This window comes from Jaculus jaculus, chromosome 5, assembly GCF_020740685.1.
Source record: "Jaculus jaculus isolate mJacJac1 chromosome 5, mJacJac1.mat.Y.cur, whole genome shotgun sequence".
Taxonomy (NCBI): Eukaryota; Metazoa; Chordata; class Mammalia; order Rodentia; family Dipodidae; genus Jaculus; species Jaculus jaculus.
Genome location: NC_059106.1, coordinates 106128405 through 106146445, shown reverse-complemented (window position 1 = coordinate 106146445; position 18041 = coordinate 106128405). Strand labels below are relative to the sequence as shown.

At 43.3% G+C, this 18041-nt stretch overlaps 1 protein-coding gene across 1 annotated transcript in view; it reads left to right on the top strand.

The window, feature by feature from the left end:
- Positions 1-308: 308 nt before the first annotated feature.
- Rab10 (RAB10, member RAS oncogene family) overlaps positions 309-18041 on the top strand; it is a 69802-nt gene continuing 52069 nt past the window's right edge. The window contains exon 1 of the mRNA XM_004663738.3: positions 309-699. Coding sequence (XP_004663795.1) covers positions 573-699 — 127 coding nt within the window. The 5' untranslated portion in view covers positions 309-572. The remainder of the gene's footprint in view (positions 700-18041) is intronic.

The window sequence follows — 18041 nt, the reverse complement described above, 5'->3', positions numbered from 1 at the left end:
GGGCCGCAGGGCGAGGGCGAGGGCTCGAGAGAAGGGCGGGCGTACGTCCTTGCGTGCGTCTCGGGCAGCGCGCACGCCGGCGTGAGAGGGCACGGGGAAAAGGTGGCTCTGGCCCGGGAGGCTCGGCTTCTTGAGGCTATGTAGCCGGGTTCCTCGGTTCGCACTCTTCCTTCGCCGCCCGCGCCGCGTGCTAGCGCGGAGCGTCTGCTCGGGAGGAGCTGTCTTCACGCCTGCCCCGCGCCCTCGACGGTACTACCCGCCCGCCCGCCCGTGGGAGCGTCCCGGCCGGGCAGCACTGAGGGGGGAGGGGAGGCCATCTTGTCCCGACCGACTCCCCGGAACCGGGCGGAGCGGCTGGGAAAGGCTGCGGACTCGCGGTCGCCGCCCCTCGGAGGCACGGACGCCGCCACCGTCGGGTCCCGCCCGCCGAGGCAGTTCCAGGTCTCCCGCTCCGACTCGACACCCGCCCTTGCTTCCCGGGTTCCCAAGATCGCCGGGTGAGGAGTTGGCCGTGGTGAGAAGGACCGATCCCGTGGGGCCGCCGGCGGCCAGAGCCTGAGCCGCTCCTCCCAATGGCGAAGAAGACGTACGACCTGCTTTTCAAGCTGCTCCTGATTGGGGACTCGGGAGTGGGGAAGACCTGCGTCCTTTTTCGTTTCTCGGATGATGCCTTCAATACTACCTTTATCTCCACCATAGGTAAGACCTGTGGGAGGATAATGTACGGGCGACGGAACCGCCAGCAGATTTCTTTTATTCCAGAAATCTTGCTTCCCGTCATATACGCCTTTGTTCCAGTGATTCCTCTTCCAGACGACAGACTTAAGTTGCTGTTCGAATCCGTGTAGCGTTCGCTGGGGTGGGGTCTTCTCTTGCTTTCCATCGGTCTTTTGCTTTCAAGTCTTCCTCTCTGCTCAGTGCCTACTGGTACAAAACCTGCAGCATTTAACGATGATCCAGAATCTTGTTTCTTTAAGTGACTTGACTGTTTTTACCCCCCGTTTTTGTGTGGAGTTACTAGATGTGTAATACTTGTAATGGACATATTTTAGTGGTTGGAATTGAAGCAGCACTAACTATGTTCTAAAGGCCTTAATTTCTCCTTGGGTCAAAGAGAATTTTTCATATAGTCATAACTTAAAGTAAACTTAAGAGTCCAAGATTGATGTTCCAAGGAAAAAGAGGGGGAAAATGAGTTGGCCGTCTTGACTAAAACCATTGATGTGTCAAACAATCGGAGGCTCTTGGTGCTTGGGGTGGGAATCTCACATGTTTGCCTCACTGCTTTTCCAGACACCAACTGAAGCAGTAATCTGAGCAAGATGATCAATTTCTGTCCTCAACCCGTCGGAATGAAGTCACGTTCTCCTATTTTACTTGAGGCTAGAATTTACAGGAAAGTATTTTGTCAGTCATAGTCCTAAAGGACTTAAAATGTACATACACCACATGTTTCAGAATTACTTGGTGTGGAAGTAAGAGTTAACGATTGACCTTTTGAATTGGTTTCTCGTTTTGGAAAAAGAAAGGTTCCAAGAAGTCCTTTGGACTCTAGCACTAACATTAATTTTGTTAATTGTACATTGAAGCTGCTCTCCCCTTCCCCCACATACACACAAATTCTTTAAAAGACACCTAATTGCCTATCATTTGGAGCCCAGCTCCAGCACTGGGACAGTACAGTAAATCCTGTGTTACATGTAGCTGATTTCATGATGAGACTATTGAAGCAACTGTATCCTCTTTAGATTCTGGAAATTGTGAAAAATAAGCTGATTTTACAGAAGTCATTGGTTTGGATTTATGATACTTCTCAACAACTTAACTCATTCCCATAAACACGTTACACTGATATTAAACTGGACAATTGCTTTAAAAAGGTTATTATTTTACTTTGTGGGGTTATCATCATCTTCATTATTTCCCGAGCATTGTACTGTTTTCTGGGACTATCATAAATTTCATGAAGCTTAGAATTTGTACTCTGCCTTGTGAGTTAGCACTACCTAGCATTAAGTTTGCTTTTAGCTGTAACTAGGTGAGTCAGGTCGTTAGCTTGGTTAGCAAATATTTATTGAGCACCTAATGCTAGGTACTGTTACAGGCACTGAGAGTAAGTGGTGGACAGACAATACACTTTCTGAGCATTCTGGCAATGCACAATAGTTTTCAAAGCACTACAGTAGTAAGCATAGAGAGGAGAGAACTAGCCTAAATTGTGGAAATGTGAACACCTTGGACATGGACATGTGATGTTTAAAATGAACTCTGAAGAATTGTGTGGGAAGGGGGTGAGTTACAGCCTTTCTGAAAGGGAGGATATAATTAATATATGTGGTCAGTTTTAATCTGCCATTGAGAAGAGTACTGGAAAGGTTTTTGAGGTCTTTTTTTTTTTTTTTTTTTTTTTTTTTGTTTTTCTGAGGTATGGTCTTGCTCTAGCTCAGGCTGACCTGGAATTCACTATGTAGTCTCAGGGTGGCCTTGAACACTTGGCAATCCTCTTACCTCTTCCTCCCAAGTGCTGGGATTAAAGGCATGTGCCACTACGCCCAGCCCATTTTTGATATTTTGATTCCTATTCCCCCCACCCCCGGGCCAGGCAAGGTCTCATTCTAGTCCAGGCTGACCTGGAATTCACTATGTGGTCTCAGGCTGGCTTTGAACTCACGATAATCTTCCTACTTCTGCCTGCCTGCTGCTGGGATTGAAAGTGTGCACCACCATGCCAGACTGTGTTGTCAACATTAAACAATTGAAGTATTTCACATAATTTTAGTGTGTGAATTCTACTGACAGTTCCTCTCATATTTATTTCTTGAGGTGGGGAGGGGAGGAAGTTGTATTTCAAGTGTTCAGTAACCACATGGCTAGTGGCTACCATTTTGAACAGTGCATGTCTAAATAGATAACTAAAAATATTTTGAATGTGTACTTTTTAAGACACTTCATTATTTACTTATTTACAGACAGGGTTTCATGTAACCTAGGCTAGCTACTTGGTCTGTAGCAGAGAATGCCCTTCTGATTCATGCTGGAGATTACAAGTGTATACTGTTCAATAGTGTCATTTGACTAGAGTCCCATTTCATCCTTTCTTAGGTAGATGTTTTGCCACTGAACCTCACTGCCTGTCCCAACATTTGAGATTTTTAAAAATTTTTTTTGTTATTGTTCATTTTATTTATTTATTTATTTATTTATTTATTTATTTGACAGTGACGGGGGTGGGTGGGTGGGAGGGAGGTAGAGAATGGGCTTCCAGCCACTGCAAACGAATTCCAGACGCATGCGCCCCCTGTGCATCTGGCTAACATGGGTCCTGGGGAATGGAGCCTCGAACTGGGGTCCTTAGGCTTCACAGGCAAGCGCTTAACCACTAAGCCACATCTCCAGCCCTTGAGATTTCTTTAGAAGTAGTTATAAGTGCCCTGAAGAACCAGGCTCAAAAAGTAGGGCAGGGCCTCATTATATTTCAGGCACAGTCATTTTAGTTTCTTACTGAGTATTGACTCTGAAGAAAGAACTTTTATGGATTTATGGTACTTGTAGTGCTCACCAGGGCTGCTGTTTTTGTTTTTCTGTATACTTTGAATTCCCACACATCCATATTAGAAATTATGTAAGACTTTTATGGTCACATTTCTTGAATGCAGTCGCTAAGAGAAATTACTGTTCCACATTTAACCATTCTCAAACTGAATCTAAAGTATAGCTGGGTGTGGTGGCTCATGCCTATAAGTCCAACACTTGGGAAAATGAAGCAGTAGAGTCACAGGTGTGAGGCCAGCCTAAGCTATACATAGAGTTTTGGGCCAGCTGGGCTGTGCAGCAAGAAGAATCACAAATAAACAAAATAATAACAAAAATGAATCTAAGCCCACTTGAAAAATAAGTTGCATAAAGACAAAGGTCTTTGCTTTTTTGCTTTGAATGCCGAGTACCTTAGAGTCTCTCCATTTAATGGGTGGGTGATATATAATAAAGGTAGGCATGAAGGGAGGTAAGGATACTCTTTATGCAGAACATACAAGTTTTGTTTTTAAGGGTTTTTTTTCATTTTTATTTGTTTATTTGAGAGTGACAGAGAGAAAGAGGGAGGGGGGAGGAGGGCCCATGCCAGGGCTTCCAGCCACAGCAAACAAATTCCAGACGCGTGCGCTCTCTTATGAATCTGGCTAATGTGGGTCCTGGGGAATCGAGCCTTGAACCAGGGTCCTTAGGCTTCACAGGCAAGCACTTAACCACTAAGCCATCTCTCCAGCCCAGAACACACAAGTTTGACTAGCTTTTAATATTTCCTTTTTTATCTGCCTTCTGAGTGTCATGAAGTAAATTGGGGTTAAATTTTATTTAAGAACATTAGCTATTTGGCTGAGTAATTTTTAAAAAAAATTTTTTTTTTTTTTGAGGTAGGGTCTCGCTCTACCCCATGCTAACCTGGAATTCACTATGTAGTCTCAAGGTGGCTTCAAACTCATGTGCGCCACCACACCCAGCTAATTGAGTGATTTTTTTTTTTTTTAAATTCTTTGTTTTGAACATTTTTTTAAATGAGTCTTACTTTTTAAAATATTTCATTTTTACTTACTTACTTATAGTCAGATAGAGAGAGTGAGAATGGGCACACCAAGGCTTCTAGCCACTGCAAATGAACTCCAGATGCATGTTCCACTTTATGCATCTGGCTTACGTGGGACCTGGAGAATTGAACCTGGGTCCTTAGGCTTCACAGGCATGCGCCTTAACCACAAAGCCTTCTCTCCAGCCCTAATTGGGTGATTTCAAAGGCAAAATGTCTCTTAAAAATTCAGTAGTCAGTAGTTTTTTGGAAAGTAGTTAAGAAAGTTGCTGGTTTGGGATGTGCAAATTTCAGTGGTTGATTTGACCATCAATTTTGGCAGAATGAGTTTTAAAGCTTGTCCTCCAGACACAAGCTTTCAGTAGGCTGTTTCTCCTTGTTGTGCTGTTGTTTGATGTTAGTGATCTACTCTTTACCACCAGATTTATTGTTTTTCTAAAGGGTGTGTCTTCCATTGAGAATAGAGTACTCTGGTCTCCTTGAAAGAAATTAAATAAATAAATGCTTTTGCCTTTGGGAAAAATATCTTCATTCTTTTTATTATCTGAGTGCTTTAGTTAAGCTTTGGAAGAGTAGATTACACTAACCTGTATTTAAGAACTAGTTGATTGGGGCTGGAGAGATGGCTTAGTACTTAAGGTTCATGCCTGCAAAGCCTAATGACCTGGGTTTGATTCCCTAGTAGCTGTGTAAAGCCAGATGCACAGTGGCGCATGCATTTTAAGTTAGTTTGCAGCAGCTGTAGGCCCTGCCTTTCCTGTTCATTCTCGTTCATATTCTCTGTCTCTGCTTGCAAAACAAAAACCTTTCTTTCTTTCTTTCTTTCTTTCTTTCTTTCTTTCTTTCTTTCTTTCTTTCTCTTTCTTTCTTTCTTTCTTTCTTTCTTTCTTTTTCCTTCCTTCCTTCCTTCCTTCCTTTCCTTTCCTTTCCTTTCCTTTTCTTCCTTTCTTCCTTTCTTTCCTTTCTTCCTTTCCTTTCTTTTCTTTCTTCCCCCCCTCCCCTTCTCTCTCTCTCTCTCTCTCTCTCTCTCTCTCTCTCTCTCTCTTTCTTTCTTTCTTTCTTTTGAGTTATTTGATTGATGTGGATGTAGTGGAGCCTCCCAGCACTGAGGAGGCAAAGGTAAGAGGATTGTTATAATTTCAAGGCCAGCCTGGGTTACATAGTGTGTTCCAGGCCATTCAGGGATATAGATCTTATGATAAAACAAAAAGAGCTGGATATGGTGATGCATCCAATCCTAGCACTCAGGAGATATAGGTGAGAGATCACTGCAAGTTTGAGTCCATCCTGGTCTATATAGTTCCAGGCTTGCTAGCACCACATGCTAAGAGATCCTATTTCAAAAACAATAAAAAAAAAAAAAAGCACCCCACCAGCTAATAATGTTGAACTGAGACAATTTCATGTAGAGAGAAATGAGCCAAACCTTTTTCACATAAAGTGTGTGGGGGCTGAACAGTGATACATGTTACAAGAATTTCAGAGTGCCTAAGGGGCTTTTCTCATTGAAACATGTGCTTTTAAGATTTGACTAAAATTGGTCATTGCCTGTTCAGGACTCCTCCCATTTTATAAGAACACTGCCTTCATGCCTTCTCACAAGCTTTGAATAAATTTGTACTCTGGTTGATTTTCAAAATAAAAAGTTGATTAAAACTTAAAGTATAAACTTAAGAAATCATGTACAAATGGCCAATAAGCACATGACAGGATTCATTGTATTACTAATAAATAGGGATATATAAGTAAGCTACAGTAGGTCTTGTTATACCCATTAGATTGGGTATTCTCTAGTGTTGCAGGCCTGTAATCCTAGTTACTTGGTCCTTGGGAGGTTGAAGTTGAGGTTGAGGCTCACACACATACAAACATGTATACCCACATATATACACTATGCACATACATAGCCCTTCCCCCCTCCAGAAAAAAGAATCTCACCAGTTTTATGTTCCTCCCAGTTTCACTTTAGCCCAGGCTAACCTGGAATTCACTATGTAATCTCAGGCAGGCCTCCAACTCAGCCATCCTCCTACTAAAGCCTAAGCCTTCTGAGTGCTGGGTTTACAGGCATCTACTACCATGCCCAACAGAGAGAGAGGGGAGAGGGAGAATGGGAGAAGTAGAATGGGCATGCCAGGGCCTCTAGCTGCTGCATAGGAACTCCAGATACATGTGCCACTTTGTGCATCTAGCTTTATGTGGGTACTAGGGAATCAAACTTGGGTTGTTAGACTTTTGCAGGCAAGTGCCTTAACCTCTGACCCATCTTTCCAGCCCTTGTGTTTTGTGTTAGTTCAGTCATTGTAACCTAGTACCTAAGATAATCAACTAGTAAGGAGGAAAGATTTTTTAGTTCAGGCTTACAGAAGTTTCAGTCCTTGGTTTCTTGGCCCTGTTGCTTTAGGCCTATGGCAACACAGTAGATCATTATAGGAGCCCAAGGTAGAGGAGGAGGCCTATTTACTTCATTGAGACCAGAAAGCAGAGACAAGGATTGAGGTCCTATTATTCCCTTTAAAGGCCTACACCCAGTAACCTACCCAACTTCTTTCCCACTTGGCCTCACTCTTCTCAAAGTTTCCATGCCTTTTTGGGGAAATTCGTGACACAAACTTTGCATGTGTCTATTGTCCAATACAATTTTATCACTTGAGTAAGTTCATGTTTCCATTAGTCAAGATACTGAACTATTGGCAGGAACAAGTATCCTTCATGTACTGTTAAAACTTTACTTCCCCAAGGTCTCCTCCAAATGTAAATGTTACTATGAATCTGTCCTCTGTTTCTAAAATTTTGTTATTTTACATGTCACAGCATTGTGTATAGTATAACATTTAATGTTTGACTTTTTTCTCCTTACCAAATACGATTCCATAGAGACTTATCTAAGAGGTTTTTGGCGTGTGGGTGTCTATTTGTAGTTTTTCATCATAATTTACTTATCTCAGTACCTCAGCATAACTAGTATTTTACTAGTTGAGGAACTTTTGGGGTGATTTAAGTCCCCCCCCCAAGGTAGGGGCCCATTCTAGCCTAGGCTGACCTGGAGAATTCACTATGTAGTCTCAGGGTGGCCTTGAACTTACAGCGATCCTCCTATTACCTCTGCCTCCTGAGTTCTGGGATTAAAGATATGCACCACCATGCCTGGCTTAGTTTTGGCTTTTTAAAAATCAACAATTTAATTCCATGTATGTTTATGATATTTCTAGAAATTTAAAAAAGTATATCTAAATATCTGTTTAGTAGGTGTCCTTTATACATACATACTATATTTGTATTTTTTCTTTCATATATATAAATATATATATTTTTCTTTTATTAAAAATGTTTATTTTTACTTATTTATTTGAAAGAGAAAAGGGGGTCGGAGAGAATGGGCACACCAGAGCCTCCAGCCACTGCAAACGAACTCTAGACACATGTGCCCCCTTGTGCATCTGGCTAATGTGGGTCCTGGGGAATCGAACCTGAGTCCTTTGGCTTTGCAGGCAAATACTTTAACTGCTAATCCATCTCTCCAGCCCCCCCCTTTTAAAAATTTTAGTTATTTGCAGAGACACAGAGAAAGAATATGGGTGTACCAGGTTCTTTTGCTGCCACAAACAAATTCCTGATGCATGTGTAACTTTGTGCATCTGGCTTTATGTGGATACTGAGGAATTGAACCCAGGCTCTCTGGCTTTGCAGTCAAGCGCCTTAACTGCTGAGCCGTTTCTCTAGCCCCCCCCCCTTTCTTTTGTGTGTAGGTGTGTTCATATGTGTGTGAGCACATGTGTGTACACGTTGGGCAGGTAGTCACAGGATATACACTTATATCCTCTCGTCCCAGCTCCCATTACCCTGGCAGCCCACCTCTGTGGGGTTATGGTAGTCACTGTAGGATCATGAAGGCCTCAGTCCCTGTGGAGTGGGTGGGGGGACTGCCTCAGGGTATTCTTACCCTCTCTGTGGCTCTTAAATCTTTCTGACCCACTCCTTCAATGCTCCCTGAGCAGGCCTTTTGCCACCCATTCAGTGTTGAGTTCTTTTTTAAAAATTTTAAAAATTTATTTGCAAGCAGAGAAAGAATACGAATGAATGAATGAGAATGAATAGGCTTGTCAGGGTTTCTAGCTGCTGCAAAGGAACTCCAGATACATGGACCACTTTGTATATCTGGCTTTATGTGGTACTAGGGAATTGATCCGGTTAGGTTTTGCAGGCAAGTGTCTTAACTGTTGAGCCATCTCTCCAGCCCTAGTGTCAAGTTCTTTGTAGCCTCTGCTTTGATAGTTTTTGGTTGAAGACCATGTCTGTCATCATCACTTTGGAGCTGGTTGTCAGGTTGTGAGCAGTAGTATTGTCGCTGCTTCTTCAGCAATTTCTCCTGGGCCCTTGACAGATGTGGTAGAGGTGGCAAGTCTCATGTGGGTATGCACCTATCTTCTTGATATATTTCAGTTCTATTTTCTCTGCCACCTGTAAAATAAAACAGAGTCTGTAACCTAGAGTGAGAGCAGCTTGGGTTAAAGGGGATATGCAAAGTTATTTGAGAAATTTTTGGTGTGCAAGCCCACTCTTCTCCAGAGAGCAGTGGGGGCTTCTCTCTGAAGTATGAGTTTCCTGACCATGGGATTGTGACGTGGTTACCAATACCAGGTATGAGATCTCTCCCACTGAGCAGGCCTCATACCCAGTCAGAGAATAGTTGCTGCAAGCTGCTATTGCACAAGTTTGTACTTTTTGTCTGGCTGGTTGATTTCATAGTCTGTAGAGTCCCCAACTTATCCATGCTGTTGGTTGGCATTGTCTTCTGGCAGCTCCCATAGGGCTCTTGAGGGAAATTAGTTTCCTTTCTGTTCCAGCATGGTATTCTGATGTCCTGTGACCACAGCCTGTGGTGTCTTCAGCAGTAAGGTTTTACGTTTTAACTCTGGGAGGTAATCAAGTGTTTTGGCAATGACCTAATGTTTTGAGGATCTCATGGCTTTCCCCGGCCAACAGCTTACTGTTGAGGGTAGTGACCCAATTTCAGCCCTGGGAATTAGTAGCCAGTGTCTGTTTTTTTTTTTTTTTTCCTCCAAGGTAGGGTCTCACTCAAGCTCAGGCTGACCTGGAATTCACTATGCAGTCTCAGAGTGGCCTCAAACTCATGGCGATCTGCCTACCTCTGCCTCCTGAGTGCTGGGATTAAAGGTGTGTGCCACCATACCTGGCTTTTTAAAAAAATGTTTATTATTACTAACAAGATGTTTCGTATGGATACATCATGTGTTGGTACCCTCATCCCTGCCTCCATTCCCTTGGGGATGCTCCTCAGTGGGGTTGCAGGTATTCCCCATAGGGTTGTGGTTTATGTGTTGTGGGAGCAGCAGTCAGTTACCTTTGGGGGCAGGGGAGGGAATGTCTCGGGGCATAATTTCCCAACCTGTGGCTCTTTCTGCCCCCTCTTCCGCAAAATTCCTTGAGCTGTGGTGTGTGAGTTTTAAGACTACTTCAGTGATGAGCTTTGGTAGGTGTTGCAGTCAGGTCTGCATTGCTGGCAGAAATCACCCTACCAAGGGCAGCTTTTGGGAAAAAAGGATTTATTTTGGCTTACAGACTCAAATGGAAGCTCCATGATGGCAGGGAAAATGATGGCTTGAGCAGAGGGTGGACATCACCCCCTGGCCAACATAAGGTGGACAATAGCAACAGGAGAGTGTGCCAAACACTAGCAAGGGGAAACTGGCTATAACACCCGCCCCCAACAATACACTACTTCCAGGAAGCGTTAATTCCCAAATCTCCATCAGCTGGCAACCTAGCATTCAGACAGAACACCTAAGTTTATGGGGAACACCTGAATCAAACCACCACAGTAGGTGTTGAGTATCCTGAAGGTCTGTCTCTTACTCGCTGGTGCTGATTATAAGGTTCAGCATGGAAGCAGCACTCTTGCTTGTCTCTTCAATTCTATGGTTTCAGCTGTGGCTTGGCTGAAGTGCGAGGGGTAATTTATCTCCATTCTTGCTACCTTCTGAAAAAGAAAAACAGATTATCCAGTGGAGAATGAAGTCAGCAAAGTTTAACTGGGATAAACACTATTAATTTAGGGAGAATTTGATGTATATAATCCCTCTTTTAGCCAAAGACTAGTAGAGCTTGACACATAATCTTTGTCTCCATAGGATTCTAATCTGGTTCCCAGTTCCAGATATGGGCTCCTTTACATTGAGCGGATCGCTTAGCCAATCAGAAAGCTATTGATTATCCACTGAGGCTGTGTGCCACTATTGCACTGACATGTACATCGTGTGAGGGTGTTTACTTCTGAGTTGCTCAGACTGTCGTTGGCCATTTTCTCCCAGTAGCTCATGTAGCGCTTTCCAGCACTAGACAGACTGTCTGGGGACTGGCTTCTGAATTCCAGCCAGGTGTCTCCGTGCTCTTTGTTAGCAGCATATGGTGTCTTCAGCAATAGGGTTTTAGCTTTATTTTATTTTATTTATTTATTTTATTTTTTCAAGGTAGGGTCTCACTCCAGCTCAGGCTGACCTGGAATTCACGCTATTCTCTGGGTGGCCTCGAACTCACAGTGATCCTCCTACCTCTGCCTTCTGAGTGCCAGGATTAAAGGTGTGTACCACCGAGCTCAGTTTAGTCTTAGCTTTTGCCTCAGGCAGGTAATCAAGTGCTTTAACAGAAAGTTTTCTTGATTTGGGGACCTCATAGGTCTCTCCGATCAACAGATCAATGTGGGTAGCAACCATTCTCTGCTACTGGGAGTTACAGGTCAGGGACAGAAAAAAAATTGTAAGTTTAGGCTTCATTCCACCCTCGCCAGAGCCCTACTTTTCAGGTGCTCCCCCCTTACTCCTTTTGAGGGTTGTTTTTTGTTTTTTTTCAGGTAGGCTTTTGTTCTAGCCCAGGCTGACCTGGAATTCACTCTGTTCTCTAGGTGGTCTAGAACTCACAGTGATCCTCCTACCTCTGCTTCCCAAGTGTTGGGATTAAAGGCATGTGCTACCATGCCCAGCTAGAGTCCCATGTGATTTTTTTTTGTTTTTTTTTTTTCCTTCTTCGAGGTAGGGCTTCACTCTAGCCCAGGCTGACCTGGAATTCGCTATGTACTCTCAGGGTGGTCTGGAACTCATGGCAATCTTCCTACCTCTGCCTCCTGAGTGCTGGGATTAAAGGCATGCACCATCATGCCTAGCAAAGAGTCCCCATTTTTTTCTTTTTAAATATTTTTATTTATTTATTTGAGACAGACAGGGAGAATGGCATGCCAGGGCCTCTAGCTACCACACATGAACTCTAGATGCATGTGCCACCTTGTGTATCTGGCTTACGTGGGTCCTGGGGAATTGAACCTGGGTTGGCTTTGAAGACAAGCACCTTAACCCCTAAGCTATCCCTCCAGCCTGAGTCCCATGTTTTTATGATTAGGCTTTTTTCACCTTCTGTCTGGACTGTTCCCCTCCCCCTTTATTGGTGGTTTTATCTTATAGAGTGCTAGCCAGAATGTTTCTATGGAAGTGATTCATGTTTTTGAATAATTCCCCCACTCTCACTACCTCCAAGCCCATCCTACCCCCTATATTCTGTCCTTTCTTAATCTGTTAGGTAACTCTTCCTCTCCCCATTTCTTCTCTGTATTGGTCTCATTCTAGTTTTAGCACTTTTGGCTTTTTTTTTGTTTTGTTTTGTTTTTCGAGGTAGGGTTTCCCTCTTGCCCAGGCTGACCTGGAATTCACTCTGTAGTCTCAGGGTGGCCTCGAACTCACAGCAATCCTCCTACCTCTGCCTCCTGAGTGCTGGGATTAGAGGCATGTGCCACCACGTCTGGCACTTTTGGCTATTTTTAATAAAGTTGCTATGAGCATTTGTGTGTATATGTTTGCTATCAGTTTTTATTTCTCTAGAATAAATTCTCAAGAGGACTAGGCAGATGGTTTGGTAAAGGCAGTTAAAGGTAGGCTCTTACTCTGGCCCAGACTATGTGTGTGTGCACATGCCAGGACCTCTTGCTGCTGTATATGAACAACAGGTGCTTGTGTCACTTTCTGTATTTGACTTATATGGGTGGTTTGGGAATTGAACCTGGGCTGCCAGGTTTTGCCAGTAAGTTCCTTTAACTTCTAAGCCATCTTCCCAGCCTCACCCTCCCCACCACCCTGCTTTGTTTTGAGACCAGGTCTCCTTTGTTTTTGCTGCTGCTGCTGCTGTGCACCAGTCTAGCTGGCAAGTGATCTTAATGGATTTTCCTGTTTCCACCTTCCATTGCTGTGGATATGATGGGATCATAGATGTGTATGCCATTTTGCATCTGGCTTTAATGTGAGTGCAGGGTAATTGAATCCTTTGCTGGCAGACTTTGCAAGCAAGTGCCTTTAATCACTGAGCTATCTCTCCGGTCCCTCCCTCTTTTGGCGTATTGTTTTTATTTTATCATGTTTAACTTATTTGCATACGTGTTGTATGTATGGGTGGTGCTCCAGAGCCTCTTGCTTGACAGTGGAAAGTATATGTTTTCTTTTTGATTTTTGAAAAACTACCTTACTGTTTAACTCAGGATGGCCTCAAATTCTCTGTCTTTCTGCCTCCTGAGGGCTAGAATTACAGGTAAGCCACCATGGCTTGTCCTACATGTTCCTTTTTTTAAAAACTAGTTTTGTTTGTTTACTTTTATTTGTTTATTTGAGAGTGACAGACAGAGAAGGAGGTAGAGAGAGAGAGACAGAGAATGGGCGCACCAGAGCCTCCAGCCACTGCAAATGAACTCCAGACATGTGCGCCCACTTGTGCATCTGGCTAACATGGGTCCTGGGGAATTGAGCCTTGAACCAGGGTCCTTAGGCTTCACAGGCAAGCGCTTAACAGCTAAGCCATCTCTCCAGGCCCATACATGTTTCTTTCTTTTTTTTTTTTAATTTTTTTAAAAATGTATTTGTTTGATAGGGAGAGAACGAGGCAGAGAGAGAATGGGTGTATGCCAGGGCCTCCAGCTACTGCAAACAGAACTCCATATGCATGTGCCACCTTGTGCATCTGGCTTACGTAGGTACTGGGGAACTGAACCTGGGTCCTTAGGCTTTGCAGGAAAATGCCTTAGCTGTTAAGCCACCATACATGTTTCTTTATAGATAAAATTTTGGGGGACTTGAAGAGATAGCTCAGTATGTAGAAGTGCTTACTGTGCAAGTACAAGGACTTGAATTTGATCCTCAGCACCCATGTAAGAAGACAGGCATGTTCAACACAAGCCTAATAACCTTAGCACTCAGGCTAACTGATCAGTCCAGTCTGAGAAATGATGTAAGTTCCAGATTCAGGGAAAGATCCTGTCTTAAGGAAATAAGACAGAACAATAGAGAACACCCTCCACACTTGCACACGGGTGTGCATCTGCACAAACACATGAATACATCACAAGTGTATACCACACATACTACACACACCAAAAAAGCTTACTAGGGCTGGAGAGATAGCAGTTAAGGTGCTTGCCTGTAAAGCCTAACCACCTGCGTTGGCTTCCCCAGGACCCACGCATAAAGACAGATGCAAAAAGTGCCACATGCATCTGAAATTTGTTTGTAGTGGCTGGAGGCCTTGGGATGCCCATATTCATATTCTATGGGGACTTTTAAAAGTTGGGTTGAGATATGTTGCTGGGGGTGGACGTTAAGGTTTATTAGCCCTCTGCCTCCCAAGGGCTGGGATTAAAAGCATGCATCAGCACATCCAGCTAAGGATTAGACAGGTGGCTTTTAAAAAAATTTTTTTTAAAGTTTTTCTAGGTAGGGTCTCACTTTAACCTAGGCTGACCTGGAATTCACTCAAGTCTCAGGGTGGCCTTGAACTCATGGTAATCCTCCTACCTTTGCCTCCCAGCTGCTGGGATTAAAGGTATGCAACACCAGGCCCGGCAAGACAGAGCCTTAATCATAGTTAATTTAATTTGTTTTTGAGCTTAATCAAGTCATTTTAAGCTCTGGGCCTCTTTATCTGTAAATCGGGTATGTTTAAGAGACGTGTGTTTAACCTTAGTTGTATTCATCGCTTAACTCTAGGTCATATACTGGCTGAGTCTTGGTGAGTCATTTTCTCAGACTGTGTGGATGAGGCTTAATTAAAACCAGCTAAGCAGACTTAATAAAACATCATACCTCTTCTACAAAATTTTAGAGTGAAGAATTATTTTGTGGATGTGTCATTCATTGCCCTTCAGCCTTCTAAAAATATTTTTAATTTATTTGTTTGGAGAGAAAGGAAATTGGTGCATCAAAGCCTCTTGCTACTTCAAACAAATTGCAGATAGATGCATGTGTCACTTTGTGCATTTAGACTTATGTTGGTCCTGGGGAATCAAACCCTGGGCCATTAGGCTTTGCAAGCAAGTACCTTTAACCAGTGAGCAATCTCTCCAGCTGCTTCCCCCCACCCCCCGTCAGTCTTTTAAAAGACAGGATCTTACTTTATAGCCTAGGCTAGTTTGGAACATGTGATCCTCCTGCCTCAGATTCCTGAGTGCTTTTAATTTCTTCAGTTGAATCATTGAGACCAGTGGTCTCTTCAACAGTAGCAGGCTGCCAGCTAGTTGCATCAATAAAAATGTGTCTTAGGCAGCGGTAGGATGATCACTGTGAGTTTGAAGTCACCCTGAGACTACATAGTGAATTCCATTGAGACCCTACCTTGACAAATCAAAAAACATGCAAACAACAACAACAAAAACGAAACGGGGGGCACTAGAGAGATGCCTTAGTGGATAAAGGCACTTGCTTGCAAAGCCTGCTGGCCCAGGTTCAAATTGCCATGTAAAGCCAGGTGCACAAAGTAGCACATGCATCTGGAGTTCACTTACTTGCAGCTGCAGGAGGCCCATTTTCTCTCACACACACTCTTTCTCTCATGTGTGCATGTGCGCGCGCGCGTGTGTGTGTGTGTGTGTGTGTGTGTGTGTATATATATATATTTGTTGTTGTTTGTTTTTCCAGTTAGAGTTTTGCTCTAATCCAGGCTGACCTGGCATTTACTCAGGCTAGTCTTGAACTCATAGTGATCCTCCTAGCTCTGTCTCTACAGTGCTGGGATTAAAGGCATGTGCCACCATGCCTAGCAGAGGTGGGTAAGGGGGGAGAGAGAACAAACAAAAATTAATAGTACTGAATTGTAGAATGGACCCCAATGATTTAGTGCAAAATCTACCTAGTACAGAAAAGTTTCAGGCTTCTAGCTTTACTAAAGCCAGTATTAGACATACTTCCTTGTTCCTCAGCTTCCTCCAAGGCCATTTCATGTTCTAATACCTGCTGAAGATTGGTACACATGGCCTCTGACCTGCGCTGGCAAGCTGGGGTCTAATGCCTAAAATGTATTGAAGTCTTTACCCTTACAGTGTGGTCTTGCTTTCAGCCAATATAGTTAAAATAAGGTCTCTTGTGGGATCTCTTCCTGCCCTTTAAAAAATTTATTTATTTATTTATTTGAGAGAGAGGTGGATAGAGAGAGAGGTGGATAGAGAGAGACAGTGGGTGTGCCAGGGCCTTCATCCGCTGCAAATGAACTCCAGACATATGCACTACCTTGTGCATCTGGCTTACGTGAGTACTAGGGAATGGAACCTGGGCTTCACAGATGGCTAAGCCATCTCTCTAGTCCCTCTGCCTGCTTTTTTGTTTTTGTTTTTGTTTTTCTTTTTTGAGGTAGTCTATTGCTCTAGCTCAAACTGACCTGGAATTCACTGACTCAGGGTGGCCTCGAACTCAAGGCTATCCTCCTACCTTTATCTCCTGAGTGCTGAGATTAAAGACATATACCACCACACCCAGCTTTCTGCTTGCTTTTTTTATTTTTTATTTTATTATTATTTTTTAGCTTTTTACTTTTTGTTTGTTTTTTTAAAATTTAAATTTTTTTTAACATTTTCCATGATTATTAAAAAAAAAATCCCATGGTAATTTCCTCCCTCCCCCCTGACACTTTCCCCTTTGAAATTCCATTCTCCATCATATTACCTCCCCATCTCAATCATTGTACTTACATATATACAATATCAGCCTATTAAGTACCGCCTGCTTTTTAAAGGCATAATTTTCAGCACCTTCAGCTTTCATTCTTTCAATCCTTTGTTTTTCTTCTTTTTCATAGCTAACTTTCTTTCCTTATTTTAAAAAAAAATATTTGAGATAGTGAATGAGCTAGTGTGGACATAGCAGGGCCTTTTGCCACTGCAAAGGAAGTCCAATTGCATGTTCCACTTTGCGCACCTAACTTTATGTGTGTACTGGGGAATTGAACCCTGGCCTTCAGGTTTTGCAAGCAAGTGCCTTTAACCACTGAGCCATCTCACTAGCCCCGTCACCTTTTCCGTTTCCTTTCTTTTCTTCCAAGGTAGGGTCTCACTCTAACCTAGGCTGACCTGGAATTCACTCTGTATTCTCAGGGTGATCCTCCTACCTCTCCTCCCGAGGGCTGGGATTAAAGGCGTATGCCACCGTGCCCAGCTTTTTTTTTTTTTTTTTTAATATTTTATTATGGGCTGAAGAGATGGCTTAGTGGTTAAAGCATTTGCCTGTAAAGCCAAAGGATCCCGGTTCAATTCTCCAGGATCCATGTAAGCCAGATGCACAAAGGAGCATATGCACCTGTAGTTTGTTTGCAGTGGCTGGAGGTCCTGGCGCGCCCATTCTCTTTGTCTCTTTCTCTTATCCCTCTTTCTTCCTCTCAAATAAATAAATAAAATACATTAAAAATATTATTTATTTATTTGAGAGGGAAAAAGATACAGGGGGAGAGAGAGAGAATGGACACGCCAGGGCCTCCAGCCACTGCAACAAACTTGACACATGCACCACCTTGTGCATCTGGTTTACATGGTTCCTTTGGTTTTGCAGGCAAACACCTTAACAGCTAAGCCATCTCTCCAGCCCCTCTTCTTCCTTCCTCTCCCCGAGGTAGAGTCTCACTCTAGCTCAGGCTGACCTGGAATTCACTATGTAGTATCAGTGTGGTCTTGAACTCATGGCAGTCCTCCTACCTCTGCTTCCCGCGTGCTGGGATTAAAGGCATGCACCACCACGTGACCTCACATCTTTTCTTTGGCCAACTGTGTCACCATGCTGGTCTTGATCTTGATCTACCTTACATGAGGATCTGGTATGGTCTCTTGAGTGTCGTGGGAAGGAGGGCTAAATAAAAAAAAAAAATTAAACCTCTGGAGACACACACACACCATAATACAAGTTCAGTACACACACCATAATACAATTTCAGTACACACAACCACCACTAAAACCCTTAACCAGAAAAGTATCGTGTAGGCACCTATAATCTCAGCTACTTGGGAGATTGAGGTAAGTCACAAGTTGGAGGCATGGTTGGAACATTATGTTAAGACAAAAGCAGTAAAATGAAATGGAGATGTAGCTTAGTAGTAGAGTACTTGCCTAGCATGTGTGTGACCCCAGGTTCAATTCCCAATATGGCAAAA